This window comes from Gopherus evgoodei, chromosome 20, assembly GCF_007399415.2.
Source record: "Gopherus evgoodei ecotype Sinaloan lineage chromosome 20, rGopEvg1_v1.p, whole genome shotgun sequence".
Lineage (NCBI taxonomy): Eukaryota > Metazoa > Chordata > Testudines > Testudinidae > Gopherus > Gopherus evgoodei.
The window spans coordinates 2,168,499-2,183,816 of record NC_044341.1 but is presented as its reverse complement, the minus strand read 5'-3'; the positions used below and the strand labels follow the sequence as shown (position 1 = coordinate 2,183,816).

At 47.1% G+C, this 15,318-nt stretch overlaps 1 protein-coding gene across 4 annotated transcripts in view; it reads right to left on the bottom strand.

Moving 5' to 3' along the window:
- Positions 1 to 15,318, bottom strand: part of GRIK3 (glutamate ionotropic receptor kainate type subunit 3) — a 228,745-nt gene that overhangs the window by 66,895 nt on the left and 146,532 nt on the right. For all 4 annotated transcript variants that reach the window (XR_003997315.1, XM_030539128.1, XM_030539126.1 and 1 more), the window contains 3 exons: positions 12,034 to 12,177; positions 5,801 to 5,908; positions 169 to 282 (listed from right to left, as the gene is read on the bottom strand). Coding sequence is in view for 3 of the 4 variants with exons in the window: in XM_030539128.1 (XP_030394988.1) it covers positions 169 to 282; positions 5,801 to 5,908; positions 12,034 to 12,177 (366 nt within the window). In the remaining variant the exon portion in view is untranslated. The remainder of the gene's footprint in view (positions 1 to 168; positions 283 to 5,800; positions 5,909 to 12,033; positions 12,178 to 15,318) is intronic.

Below are 15,318 nucleotides of genomic sequence, written 5' to 3'. Positions count from 1 at the left end.
AGGTTTCTGACCTTGCCAATAGCACAGGGAGCTAGGAGAGAGCCCCAAAACATCAGGCCAAAAGCAAAGGGACCGGCAAAGCTACTGCAGCATTGTAAAGCACCAGAGAAGTCGCACATTTCCAGCCATTTATATACGGATGAGAAATACAAGCCAGCAGCCTCCTACCAGGACAGTGGTGACAATCAGAGATCTGTTGGTTAGTGAGTCTGTAATGTTGGGCCCTCGCCCCTTGGAAATCTCCGTGATGTTCAAACCATCAGAAGGATTCCAAACTCCAACCTGAAATGAAGCAAAGAAACAATTTACTAGACACTTGACGTGTTGTTCAGTCTCTTCCAGGATCCCATAGGCCTGGCTGAAGGGTAGCTATTTCTGTCTTCTGCTGCACAGGCAAGCAAAGCTGACTATACTGTGTTGGTTGACTAAACAGAAGAGAAAGTGACACGAATCCTGCAGTTGCCGACCACTGCAGCAGTCACCAATGCAGAGCAGACATTGCAAATATCTAATAGCTTTCCTTTTTGCTGCCCTCTCATGGGGCCACTGATCCCTGTGGACAAATATGGAGGCCTATGATGTCTAGAATTCGGGAATTCATTCAACAGTGGACAATAGCGCCATGCAGCACAGGAGCTCAGTGACTTTTGACCAAACTTCACAGTGATTAGAGCTGTTCCTGAATCAAAGATTCCCCAATGCAAATGTCTTAAGCTTTGGTGAACAGCAGGGCTGGCACCAGAAACCCCAGATTCTAACACTTCCAAACTTGTGAAGTGTTAAAAATTTAGATCATAATTTTGCAGCTTGGGCCCATCTCCCGTCGGAACCAAAAAGAGGCCATAGGATGTATTCAAACAAAATACAGGCTTTGGCTGCACACAAGGGATGTGTTTAGACAGTATTTAGAGTCATTTGTGCTGGAAGGAGTTTTGTGGGTCATATAGACCAGAGGACACGGGCTGCAGTCTCGATCACTTGATCCTTCCCATATTGTTAAATGGGAGGGCATTGCAGCTAGGTGGGAGGAGAATTCTGGTATGGAAACGGTTGAGAACACAGCTGGCTGGAAAATGGCATTTCTGATGAAACTTTAAAAAATAAGAAAACATTTTGGGGGTGGTTGCTGGAATTTTTGGGGTTTTAACAAAAAAAAGGGGGAGGGATAGCTCAGTGGTTTGAGCATCAGCCTGCTAAACCCAGGGTTGTGAGCTCAATCCTTGAGGAGGCCACTTAGGGATCTGGGGCAAAAATCTGTCTGGGGATTGGTCCTGCTTTGAGCAGGGGGTTGGACTAGATACCTCCTGAGGTCCCTTCCAACCCTGAGATTCTATGATAAAAACATTGGTTGGTTTCCATTTTCAAAAGTCTAAAAGTCTTTTCATTGAAAAGCCAGCAAGTTTCAAAAGAAATAAAGAATTTCCATGAAAACTTGTGTTTCTTAAAAAAATTAAAAACCACAGCCAAATGTAATTGAAGTTTGCAGTGCCACTGCCCTGGCTGTACCTATTTTGTGGGCAGCATTCTCCTAGGCTTTCCATCCAGCACCTTCTCTGCAGCACTGGATTCATAGGTGCAGGAAATAGGGGTGCTGGGGGTGTTCCAGCACCCCTGAGTAGACTTGGAAGTACATGGAATATATGTGACTTGCATCACAATTCATAGTGTCTCCTATGTATTTCCTATCTGTTCTTGTGTGAAAAATGTGTCTGGTCACATCAGGCTCGACCATACACACTAATAGGGAAAGAGTAACCTTATGAATTCTCCTGTCTGGTTTGCATTGCAGGATTGCTATTGTTCAATTCCCCCATGGATGGAGCACTCATTTTCGCCAATGGACAGAATAATGTCCCTGGATCTAGCACACATGAGTGTGAGAGAAGGAATTTACTCAATTAATTAATTAAGATTTCTCCATTCTAATAATTTTGTCCTGGGTGAGAGTGTTTGATTTCACCAGGAGATCACAGCGTCCTTGCAGAGAGAAGTGCTGAGAGGCAGTGGTATTAGAGAGATAGTTCAGAAATATGAACTCCTGTAATATCTTGTATGTGGGCAGATTCCACATTCCACCAGTTCCTCTCAGGGCATCAAAGTCCCTGGAGGTACAGACAAAGGGCATAACAATGGTGTCACAGGGTGGACACCAAGCCCATCTGCATTTAATTTAGCTCCATTTTGCACCACCTTGAAAACTAGTAACATTGGGAATGAATATGAGCTAGACACAAAGCAACCTGCCAGGAACTCCTGGCTACCCACTTCTAACAAGGGACAATTACCCTACAACTGCCCATCAGGGAGTTCTTGCACCTTCCTCTGAAGCAGCTGGCACTGGTCACTGTCAGAGATAGGATCCTGGAGTACATAGACCATGTGTCCAATCCAATCTGGGAATTCCTACGTTCCTTTATAAAGTGTCACAAATAGGGCCAAATGTTCATTTTAATCAGTTCTCTTCTGCCAAGAGATAGCGGGCCAGGTCTTTAGCTGAGGTAAAATGTCACAGTTTCTTTAGAACCAGGGGCATTAGGACGATTTACACCAGCTGTGGAACTGGTCCAGCTTCATCACTGGTATTTGGTCCAATTCCCTTTTAAATGAATGCAAACACATATGGCCTGCCTGCCCTCCAGTTTCAGGAATAGATGCGGCATGGGATGTTACAATTCAGCTCCCCTTTCTGTCCTGCCACTATCTATATTTTACTGTCGTTAAAAGCCCTTTAACAGCACGACTGCAAATGCGAAAACATAAGGCAAAGAGACTTCTTGGAATGGAAACTCTTTCAGAAAAGCGCCGTGTTTAACATCTGAACGCACTTTCCTCCACCTTCGTGGATATAGCTAGGTAACAACAGGTTTACCATGTTATTACTTCTCTTAGGGTGGTGTGTAGCAGCCCTGTAGCACTAGGCGTTCTGGAAACAAAGTGCAAGACAGCCCCTTCCCAGACACAGGTGGGAGGGGAAGCCAAGGCCGAGAATTACCCATCATCACAGAGGAGCTTAACAGCACAGCTGGGACTAGACTCCAAATTTCCTGGATCCTGATCCAGTGCCTTATCCACTCTACCACACTGCCTCCCGGTATTAGATCCCACTGATCTTTTGTAGAGTCTTTCATGCTGGGATCTCACATCACTTGACTAACGCTAACAACTGTCCGGTGAGACAGCATTTTACCACTGGGCAAGCTGACGCTCTGGGAGGGGAAAAGCCTGGTGATAGCCACGCAGTGTGCCCCCGGAAGAGTTTGACTCCTGGGCATACCTGGCATAAACAACCGCTCCAGTGACACCATTGTGCTGCGCACATTTACATCTAAAGATGATCTGGCCCCTTGTCATCCTGCTGCAACCGCTACTCTGCACTCTCTCCCAGACCGCAAGAATGCGGGTGTAAAATCTCCTGGCGTATTTTAACCTTGTGGCTGGTTGTCTAATGCTGCCCCTCTGAGGCTTGTTATGCCCCCAAATAGACAGAGACAGAGACACAGAAATAGGAACCACAGAATATCCACGTCGATTCATCTACGAGGCCACATGAGCGATGGAAACTTGAAAACAGAGAGTCCACAAACCAATCCCATGGCAGGGCTAGGAGCTCCTGATTATTTATTTATTTATGTTTTTTGTTTCCTTGATTGTTTTTCTTTTCTTTTCTATTTTTTTTTAAATAATTCAATCTCTCCAGCAACCTCTGGCAAGAACCTGGTTTTACTGCACTCATAGAAAGGGTTTTTGAACAGTATACATTTTAAAGGAATTTCCGTGAACTTTCTGAGAATCTCTAAATATTGTACAAAAGCCAGGCGTTGCTCCATGCTTCCTTCCAATCACGCGGCAGTTAAAATGTCAGAAGATTATTATTGTTATAGGGAAGAGAAACAATAATATAAAGAGCCTTTGGCAGTGCTACCTACTCAGCTAAGAATCCCTTGCTAAGTTTTCCTTAAGACAATAAAATGCATGGAATTCAAGTCTACATTAATTAACTTAAAAATTAAAATAAAGAAAAAATGCAAATATTCCATTAAGAGAACTGTGGAAGTCAGATAGTCAAACAACGTGTAATTATGTTTGGGTAATACAGCTTTAATCCTCAGAACATCCAGGAGGTAGCAGGATCAGAAGCACAATCCTAAAACTCAACAAATATAAGCTATTATACATAATGCAAAGTACATATTGGGATTCACGCCATTTGGCATTTCATTAGTTCAGATTAGCTATTAACAGAATCTTAGTGTCCACAGAGATTTGACATTGATACTTTAAAACCTTCTAGAGTAGATAAAAGGCTTTAAAAAAAAAGGCAGAGAGCTACAAAATCTCGTGTCTAGATGAAGATTAAACATAAAAGATGAACATCCTTGAGGAATATGCTTCAGGGTTTGGCAATATCCTGTGAGCATTATGTGATACACAGTAGTAATAAATACCACCAGGACCAGCAATTCTATCATACAGCTGAGGAGTAACTACGTTGACTGATAGATATTTTGGCAATACTTTAAAGTTCAGATTCACATGATATCCAAAACATTTGTCATTTTTGCCTATTACTCTGCCGGGATCATTACTGGTAAGCAGTCCACTGGCTCAGGGAGCTGGTTGGGCTGATGTTACCAGTGACACCAATCCTAGCAACCCGCTTTGCAAGGTGTCAGCAATCACTTATGGGGAAAGCAGCCAAGAATCAGCCCCCAGGATTTCTCCCGTCCCTAAGGTTGAAGGCTCTCTAACCATGGCTAGCTAGCTCACGGAGACTGTAATGGCACTATCTGCAGCCTGCTTCGAGCACAGCACATGTGAATATGGTGACTCTTGGTATGCGTTGTCCACGGTGCAGGTCTTTGTTCTATTCAGGCAACTTGCTGCTCTGTTCTGTCCACTGAATGAACTGCTCTCCCCTTGAAAATGATGTTTTAGGAGTTTTAATGATTTGAGTATTCTTTGTTTTTTTAAGTGGTCCATGAAACAGGAATAAAATCCCCATGAGCACCTGAGAATCAGCCCTGCACTTCAGTGGCATTATATCCCTGTATCCAGCAGGGATCTGTGCTAATTAGAAAGATTCTACATGGTTGTGTTTGTGCAGCTACCTTGCATCCTCAGCAGCAGGATTGCTGCTGCAAACACTCCACATCCAAATGGGACATTTCCAATCAGGCCAGGAAACTAACCTGTCCTCATTTTTTTTGTACCCTCTCTTGGATATCAAAAAACAACAAAAAAAACCCATACATTATCATCTCCTTCGAAACTCAGGCTGCAAGAGGGCGAATCAGGGCTGTAATAAACTGGGGATATTTCCAGCCTTAGGCAATTTTCATAGCAGGAGATCACATCGAGAGGGGGGCTTTAAAGAGCTGCTGTTGCCTCCGGGGAAAACACTTCATAAACAAACTGCAGCGTTTAGGCAGCACTTGGGTTAAGCTTTTTCCCTCCCATCATTGGCATGGAAAAAAAACACCCAGGCTCTTGACTGCTCAGGAAATTTCTTCTGCTTCTGTGGTTCCACCATTTCCCATGTGTGTTACCACAACAATCTTACATGGCAACTAATTGTGACAACTTGGACTGAGGGCTTCAGGTTCAGGTGTGTGAATGAGTGTGTGTGTATGTGTACGTCAGGAAACAGGAGCAGGGCAATTCCAAGGCAGCAAATATCCTTATGTCAAATAGGCAGATATAGGAGCTATGAGGTTGATGCACCATTTTCCAGGGGGCCTGAGTGGATCTTTTGAAGGTTTCATACACTCTTTAGCTAGCAGGAAGGACAAACTTTACTGACCTTTTCCAGACCATCTTCTTTGAGGCTGATGATGTCCAAGTCAAAATCTGTCCTTAATCCACTGGTTTTGTTGAAGACAATACGCCCAGTTAATCCTTCCCATTGGGCCTGTGGAAGGGAGAGAAGTCAGCACAGCAGTTACTCGGCTTCATAAATCATCGTTTGCTACTGCTGTACAGTGCTTCATTTTAATTACTCCTTACACTGATACTCTCTCCCCGACGAGCATGATTAATTAATAATCACCTCCATCATTGCTCACGCTGCAGCACGGGCTGGAGCATTCCATAAATTCTATTATATTCCTTGCCCTGATTTACATTTGCACCTTTTGTGTACAACATCGATCTCAGGACGTGTCCCTGGCATGCTGGGTCGGTGCAAAACTAGTTGTGTTTCTGCTCGTGTCTTTGCAGCTCTGATAATGTCTGGGGGAGGGTGAGGGGGCATCTTTCAGCGTAGGACAACGCCACTCAAACACAAACAAATCCCCCTCACCTGCCTCCATGCCGAGGTAGTCCAATGTTTATTTACCCTTTGCAAGGTGCTTTGGAGTTGAAAAGTGCTAAGTATTTTCACCTCTGTTTTTCAAATGGAGAAAGTGAAGCACAAAGAGGTGAAGACCTGCTCAGTGCTTGGAAGTTTGGGGCTGAATGCTCAGAAGGAGTTGGGCACCTAAGTTCCAGGGCTGGGGCCACTGCGATGCATAAAACTCCAGCTGAAACCAGGCAGACATCTCAAAGCACTCCCTGCTTCAGTTTTTGCACTAAAAATTCCAGAAGCACATCTCTCCCTTCAAGGGTTGCTTGGGCCAGAGAACAGCTGCAGAGCCTGGCGGTTTCAGCACTCGCCCATCACAGGGAGATCCAGGATCCAGTCCCCCTGCTTCAATAGCTCATTATTTATCCACAAGGCAACATCTTCAATGGGAGAGACTGCAGGACTCCCCCATCAGAATATCCCACAGCTCTCACCTGAAAGGAGGCAGATCCCTGCTCAAATCTTTCTTCCTCTTCAGATAGGGGAGGGAGGCCTTGAACAGGGCCTAGGAATCTCCCTTCTCCCAGGTGAGTGCCCTAACCACCGGGCTGACTGTTATGAGGGAGGTTGCTGTCCTTCTCCCCCCTTGTCCTGGGCTTCATGCTAAAATGGCATTGAGACCCTAACTCCAAAGCGGTGTCCTGGCTGAGAATTGCAAGCAGAGCTAGCGTTCCCTGCCCCCTGGACTGGCCCTGATCTGGGAGAAGGGTGGCACTTCGCACCCCTCTCCCACTGGCTGGCTTCAGCTTAGCCTGCTGGCTTTTGTGAATCTCAGTTTCGGTGCCTATCTCTGCCCAATCATTGTATAAAAACAACGAGGAGTCCGGTGGCACCTTAAAGACGAACAGATTTATTTGGGCGTAATCTTTCATGGGTAAAAGCCTCACTTCTTCAGATGAATGAAGTGAAAATGACAGAAGTGTTCCCCAGGCCTCAGTGACTAGTCCAGGGTGGAAATTAGACCTAGGGTGACCAGATGTCCCGATTTTATAGGGACAGTCCCGAGTTTTGGGTCTTTCTCATATATAGGCTCCTATTACACACCACCCCGTCCCGATTTGCTGCCTGGTCACCCTAATTAGACCTCAGTTGCTTCCAATCCTGTGCTCAGACCATTTTAATATGTTTTTCTCTGAGACCTGCTGACGGTGGCACCAGCCAAATGAATCATTCAGTAACACCATTACAAAACCCAACAGCAACAGAACCCTCCCACTGTTTCCCACAAACTGCTTATTTCTTCTTTTAAAAAAAGAAACATAAATAACTTTTCAGATTCTTTGGACTTGGGAGGTCAGTCTCTGAACTTCTTGGCCCCAGTTCTTAAGTCCATCCCTGTTAGCAAAGCATGTGAGCATGTGCTTAAGGGTTTGAACTGGCCCCATGGGCACGCAGCTCTCTTGAACTGCAGCCCCATTCTGGGGTGGAGGAATAGCCTGGCATGGTGGGGAAGGGAGATCTGCAAACGATCTGGAGCCAATCCCACTTGGATGAAAAGTGCAATGATATTGGCACTGCCGTTCTGTCTCAGAGTGACTCTCCTGGTGTTTTAATAAACAACAGCACAGAAATGAACCTCCCTGGTTTCAGAGGCAAGAAATGTCTGAAGAATAGCTGGTGCTTCTGTAGGCTAAGTGGTGATTAATGTCACAGCAGTGTGCAGTGCTGGCCCTGGAACGTCTAGGGACAGAAGGGGCAATTTTTCTGCTGTTTCTTGTGACATTTCCCTGAATGCAGGACACCCTGATACCATCCTCCCATACACACCAAGTGAAGTATGCTTGCCATGCTCTGAACTTTAGGCTGGTATTTCCCTGTTCCCTTTCCGAAATGCCAGACTGGTAGCGTGCTTTACTGGGTTGACTCATTCCACTTGCGGAGTTCGTCTGCAGCCTGCTGTTCTCTAACAAGTGTATCTCCCTGGGGGAGATGAGCCAGAAATATCCCCTGATGATGAAAGTGGCACAAACTGGGAGGATGACTGGCAGGCTTCCCAGATTAACCCCCTTCCACTCTCCCCTGGGATACGTACGCCTGGTTAATTCCTGAAGGAAGGCTGCCCCCCACCTCACAGGCCTATTGCCCTGGGTGCTCGGGACACTGCACTCAGTCTGCCAAATTAACATGCAGGTGGGAACTACAGCTGGGAAGTTCTCCAGGACCCGGTGACCACACACAGTGTTTGAAGTACTGAGTCGGAAACAAACACAGATGTGTATTGAGCGCGTCACCTTCTCGCTGGGGCTCTAACTCTCCCGCTTAGCCCACCGCAGGCAGTTGACAGAGCTGGCAGAGCAGGGAGACGTCACATTAATGCAATGGCACAAGGGAAACGGAGCACAGGCGGGGCAGCTAGAGCCAAGGAGAGCTCCCCTCCTTTCCCTGGCAGCCGTAGGCAGCGTTCCCCCACATCTCCCTCTCTTCCTCAGTCTGTTTTACCCCTGAGCCCAGAGACATGTCTCCCTTTGATGAGACATAGCACCTGCCTGTCGCCCATGAGGGTCTGTCTCCCCTTTGCTTTCTCATTTCCAAAATAAACATGGACAAGGAAGGGTCAGCTCAGCCGCTTTCCCCACCTCCCCTCCCCAGAGCGATGACCAGGTTCTCCTGCCCTCTGCAGAGCAGGTTGTTCTGAAGCTCATTTGCGTTAAATCTCTCGTTGGTGCTGGCTCCAGGATGCCCTGTGCTTGGGAGGCCCCTCCATTTCTGGACCCTTAGAGGAGGTCCAGTGTGGTGGCACTGAGAAAGGAGGCCAAGGGAATATTGGCTTCACCTCCCTCTGCTTTGCCCATTGGCAGGTCCAGCTCCAGGCATCAGCGCAGCAAGCAGGTGCTTGGGGCGGCCAACGGAAAGGGGCGGCATGTCCTGCTCTTTGGCGGCAATTCGGCAGCGGCTCCCTTGGTCCCTCTCGGAGGGAAGGACCTGCCACTGAATTGCCGCCGAAGAATGAAGGGGTGGCGGTAGAGTTGCCGCCAAAGTGCCGCTGATTGCGGCTTTTTGTTTTGTTTTGGTTTTGGGGAGGCAAAAATGCTGGAACCGGCCCTGCCCATTGTTCCTGGCTTCCTGCTCCCCTGCGAGACTCTGGTAGGTGATAGCAGCCTGCTAGCCAACGAGGCGACCTGCCTGGCTTCCTCTGTTACTTCAGCAGGATGTTGAGCTGCCCAGTCTCATCCCCGTGTCCTGTTCGGCTGCTCCTGCAGTGAGAGGAACCCAGACCACCCCACAGCCATTCTCAGGGCGACAGTTCCCACACGGGACGGGATGCCCTTGACGGGTAACAACAAGCCAGGCTGTGCCCCAGGCCAATCCCAGCTCTGAAAAAATCCTGCTGAAGACAAGGCCTCAGTGTGTGTTTGCTGGTGTGACATGAACAAACATTGGCACAATTCTCTCCGTGAGGAACACGGGGCTAAGGTCCTGGTCTCTGCAGTGGGACATCCCTCTGCATTTGCTGTTTTGTCCTTTCCGGCGCTCAGAGAGCACAGTTATGATGTGTTTTGGCTGCAGTGGAGGAAGCTTATCCCTGCAAGTAGCTGACAGAGTGCCAGGAAGAGGAACAACAGGCGGCCACTGGAGTGGAGGGCTCAGAGTAATTTGCAAAAGGAGGCAACAAATGAAATTATTCAACAGTCTCTTCTGGCAGCTGGCAGGAGCAGCTCCTTGCAGAAGAGAACAAACAGAGAGAGAGAAGAGAAGATTTTCAGAGCCTGCAAACTGGCAGTTCAATGTCCCAGTAAAACGGGGATAATCTTTCCTTTCTCCCATCCTTGGTCTGTCTTGTCTACTCAGATTGTAAATGCTTCAGGGCAGGGACTTTCTCCCACTCTGTGTGTGTACAGGCCCTAGCACAGGGGGACCCTGATGGGCCCGTAGGCAATACCACAATACAAAAAAGAAATTAACAATAATGATCTTTTAATTGACTTTTCTGCCACAGAAAGAAGATAATTTAGTTTAACCATTGCAAAGCCTTGGAAAAAAAGAGAGATTTCCATGGCTGCAGTAATAGCATAAAATACTGAGGCCTGATTATACTACTCCCATGTTAAAAGGTGCAGCCAGAGCAGTGTAAAGAGGCCTTTATGTAAATGAGACTTCAGCCCTTAATCCCAAAGCAATCCCAAAGAGTGCTTGCACCTATCTAATGGCAGGTCCACAGCCCAGGCCCACAGCGTGCCCTTGGCACAGCACTAGGGAACTGCCGCTCACCCCTCACTCTTCGTTCGTGTTTTCAGGCTAGGATGGTCTCCCAGGGAGGTGAGCTACATTACGCTGGCAGGAGCCGAAACACAGCAAGTAAGCAGAGGACGGGCCTGGTAAGAAAGTAGCACCCTGAAACGTGCCCAGCATGGCTGCTCTCCTGGCCACGTCTCGTTCCAGCCTCCCTGCAGTGCTGTGATTTAGTAAGCTTGCTGCTCTCAATGACCAGTGTTTCGCTGCTGTTTGCATGCATGGGCTGAACCCAGGGAATTTATAATTACACAAAACAGAGTAAATGAAGTTCACTTCACTTTTTGGACTCCCATCTTACTAAATCCACCGCTCTGCCAAAACTGGGCAATCAGCACACGGGCAGAGATACAAGACACTGCCAGTTTTGCCTGTGTCAAGTGCTTTTTGTGGACACCAACCAACAGTTTCTGCAAAAGGCAGACAGCTCTCGCTCTGCTAGGAGACTGCCTTGTAAGAAGAGCAGCCCAGAGCAGGCGCAGGTGAGCGTCTGTAACAGCACTGGAGATTTTAGGTCATTTCTTATGTCTTGCTGTGACCCCATGGAAACTATTTTGAGGACGTAAATGAGATGTAAGTGGTGCATAAGCCTCGTGCAAGCCTTTTGCACAGGGGTGAAGATCAACCACCTGCAAAGAGTGTAAACCACTGAGAGTTGCAATTCTTGTTAAATATTGGTTTTTAGATCAACAAATGCACTTTTACAATTGACTACTGACAGGCCCCAGTCCAGGCCTGGACTCTCATTCACAGACACACTTGGGGTAATGCTCTAAAATGCCTCCTGTAAAAATATTCCAGTGCAACCAAGAGCTCTGGCTGAGCTCCTGGTTAGGAGTGGAGTTTTCACACACTGACCAGCTGCATCAGCGATTTTTTTTATACCAGGTCTCAACATGCACAGATCAAAGCAGCCCACCTCTAGCTCCCTGATGGATGAGGCACCAGGCATCTCCAGCTTCAGATGGGGCTGATAATGTGTGTGGGGACATTCAAACAGTGACAGCAGTGGCTGGAGACAAGACAGGCAAAGGGTACAAGTGCAGGGTCACACCCGAGCTAGGAATAGAAGTTCCCAGTCCAGGATCCTATCTACTGGACCATTGTGAGTGGTCAGGTTTAGCCCTGCTGTCTCTCCACCAGAGTGAGGCGTGTTTCACCAGGATTCAGGTTAGCCCAGCAATCTCAAGACTCTGGTTATTGGCCTTTATCAGATGAGAGCTGCACAATCTGTTCTATCACCACATTTACTTTCAAGCGCATCTTATTTGGTCCCAAAGGGGCCATACAAACAATCTGATTCCTGGGTCCTTGCTCCCATCCATCTCTGCAAGGGTCGTCTGTATTGCTCGTAAGTGTGTTCTCTAGCCACCGTGCAGCTCCTCATTCTGGGCTCTGAACAGCTGCTCCCCACCCGCACGTTGCCAATGGAAGGTTTGCATCAATAGGAAAGAAGCTTTTACCTCTTTTATGAAATTCATAAAGCGGCCCCCGAACCTCCAGGCTTTGTGTCGATGGCACTGCAGGGAATTAACAGTCATCTGTGGGGCTCGCTGGTAGCACACTGAGACGATGTGAACTGCGTCATACAACAGGGCAGCATCTGTCTAAAATAAAGGGGAACAGCATTTGGGTTGATAACAGTTCCAAAGCAAAAAGGCACTAATGCAGCAGAGTGATTTGGTGCCGGGTCCATTTGGAAAACACATGATCCATCTCATGCAAAGCTGCAGAAGCTTCTCTGAATTCTCCCCTGGTCACCTCTGTCTTCTCACTTGCATCCTGACATCTTTCCTCCCTGGCGTCTGAAACACAATTGCACACGGCTCCCCTGAGGGCAGGGCTTTCTGCACTGAGGGGTTGCATCCTGCCGGTGGATCAGCCCGATACTGCTGATCGGTTTGGGAGCTGCAGGCCAGGCAGCCTCCAGCACACGCACAGTTGCCAGCAGCAGGCGGCTCTGAACGTTTATGAGGAAGGCCTGGGTGCAACGGTTTCAGTGGAGAGCAGATTGATGGGACAGTTGGCACCACTGGTAAAACGGGGGGAGGAGGGTGCTGGATAAATAAAAACCAAAGCCCAAGGCAAGAACCAGCTGACCACTGCAAGGACACCTACAGTCACACTGACTCCTGGCTAATTGTTCAGCTCTAGATGAGTGTAATCAAAGGCCTCATATCCGGCTCCCATTGAAGTCAACTGTAAAACTCCCATGAACTGAAAGGGAACAGAACAGAGCCGTATTCGCTACATCATTACAATGGCGCTCAACGAACTTCTAGAGAGTCGTAGGTTTCAAGGTCAGATCACCTAGTCTGACCTCCTGTATAACTCAGGCCATGGGAAACCTTGCTCCATGATTCCTGCATGAAGCCCATAACGTCTGTTTGAGCTATAGCGTATCTTGAAAAAAACCCCACACTGTAACCAGACAAGCAGGTCCTCAATTCCCCTCTGAGGGGTAGATTTGGAACAGCCCATTTTTTATCCAAAGAAGAGCTGATCTAAAACAAGTAATGTTTCATGACTCTGTGCGGAGGGAGGGTCAGAGAAGGGGGGAGATTTTTTCTTTCATTTGGAATTATTCCTGAATTATTTCTGGATTTGGATAAAAAGTTTCTGGATAACATTTTTTGTTTGAAATTTTTCATTTCAGTTTGGTGGGGGAAAATCCCACTCCACGTTTTTATGTTTTTGTTTCAAAATTGTGGATGAAAACCCACCTCCTTACACCTTTTTATTCTTTCCTCCACCAGGGTTAAAAAATCCACAGTAATAGTAACTGGTTGTAAGGGGAATTTCCCCCCTAATTTAAAAACTAAAAAGGTTGTCAAAAATTAAAAACTTTGGTTTAAAATCATTTTTTGTGAAACCCCTTAAAAAAAGGCAGAAAAAATTGCAATCACTCCTAACCCTAACAGGCTTTCCCATCAGGACAGAAAATACGTCTTCTCAGGCTGAAATTTCAGACTTCAACAGAACTTTGAAATAGCTACAGCTACGGTACAGCAAATAGGTTTGCTTTTGGGGCAGAACTTGTGGCTTTGTTGTTCTTTTCATTTTCTAAATGGGTAAACACGTACACAACAAAGAAATTCTTCAGAACAGGAGGTTTTTGCCAATATGTGTTAGGTTACATTAAAAGGCCATAGTCATCTCTGTAAATCACAGACTACGAGAATGCCATCTCTATACGTATGTCTTTTTTAGGTATCTCAACTGCATCTGCCACTGTACTGTCTACATGTCATTTTATAGATGGGAAAAATGAGGAACAGAAAAGTTAAGTGATCAAGGTCATGCAGCAAGTCAAGTGCAGAACTCTGTTCTCCCGACTCTTAGTCACTGTTGGAACCATTAAACACCACAGAGAACTCAGAGCTGCCCTCATGAGAAAACAAAAGCAAAGGCAAGGAGTTGGACTCTGAGTAAAAAAATTCCCCCACAACCCTGATAGTTTTTCTTGGGCACTGGTGCTGTGAAATCTTCACCCAGGTGGCAATGCTTGACAGTCCTCCTTCCATGAAATATCCATGATGAAACTGGGAAATTTCAGGCAGTGGGGCCGGGGCTATTGCTGTACAATGTGACAGCGAGTGGGGGGGTATTGGGTGTGGTTTGGAATAGCTTTGCGACACTGCACCCCACCTCCAGATACTGACAAAGTGCCGTTTTCTTCCACTTCTAAAAGAGGGATAGGGGAAAATCCCACTAGTGAAAAACACATTCCTCACTGGTTCCACAAAAGTGGATGCCAAAGACCCAAGAATAGTAGCCGCAGTTATAAAAAATCAAACAATATGGCAAAATACAGAGCAAATATCTAACAGTAGAGAAAATGCTCTGTCCCAACTTGGCAATCACTCCCATGACCTTATTCCTCCCATGCGTGAAGAGTAGGAGCCTGGCCTACATCCTGCTGGCGTAACTTTGCAGTGCTAAGGGACAGGATACTGGGTCTTGTAAATCTGGGGGATACTGGGATACATTTAAGCACACAGATGGCGTGTAATTATTATTTGTTTTACAGTGGCGTGTACGGGCAGCAGTTGAGAATCCATTGTGTTAGACACTCTACAGACACATAGGGAGAGACAGGCCCGATCTCCAAGAGCTAAACAGACAAGAGAGGCATAGGGCAGGAGAGAAACATAGCCACAGATCAGGAAAGAAAGTTGGCCAAGGTCCCACTGTAGATCCCTGGCAGAGCTGGGAAGAAAGCTGGTGCCCTCCCCACTAGGCCAGGCTGCCTTTCTGTTCTATTGCACTGTGCTGGAATACTGGAGAGGAGTAGGAGACAGCACAATGTTCTACCCCGAGCGGGCAGAGTGAGTTCACAGATACCTACAACTAATGTGCATTAGCCAGGAATTCTCATGTGGAACCCTCCTGGGCAGTCCAGTCCACAAACCACACTAGCATGGAGAGCGCAGTGTAAGCTAACCAAAAGGTCACCAGTGGTAAAGAACCTACGTTCCAAGAAAGGATTAAGGGATCTTGGCTTTGTTCTCATAGGAGAGGAGTGAGCCTCCAGGTGCCGTGGCAGAGGTTCCCAAAATTAGAAAGGCAGAGCCAGGGTGGCTGGGGATAAACTCCCCACAAAGGTGAGGGGTGTTTCAAAAGCAAAGGGCCGGAACGGGGGGTTCAGTGCTAGCCTCGGATTTTGCAGTCATGGTTTTCCACCTGCAAATAGCGCCTGTACTCAGAGTTTCATGCCTCTTATGGGTTATACCCACAAATCCAGGGCT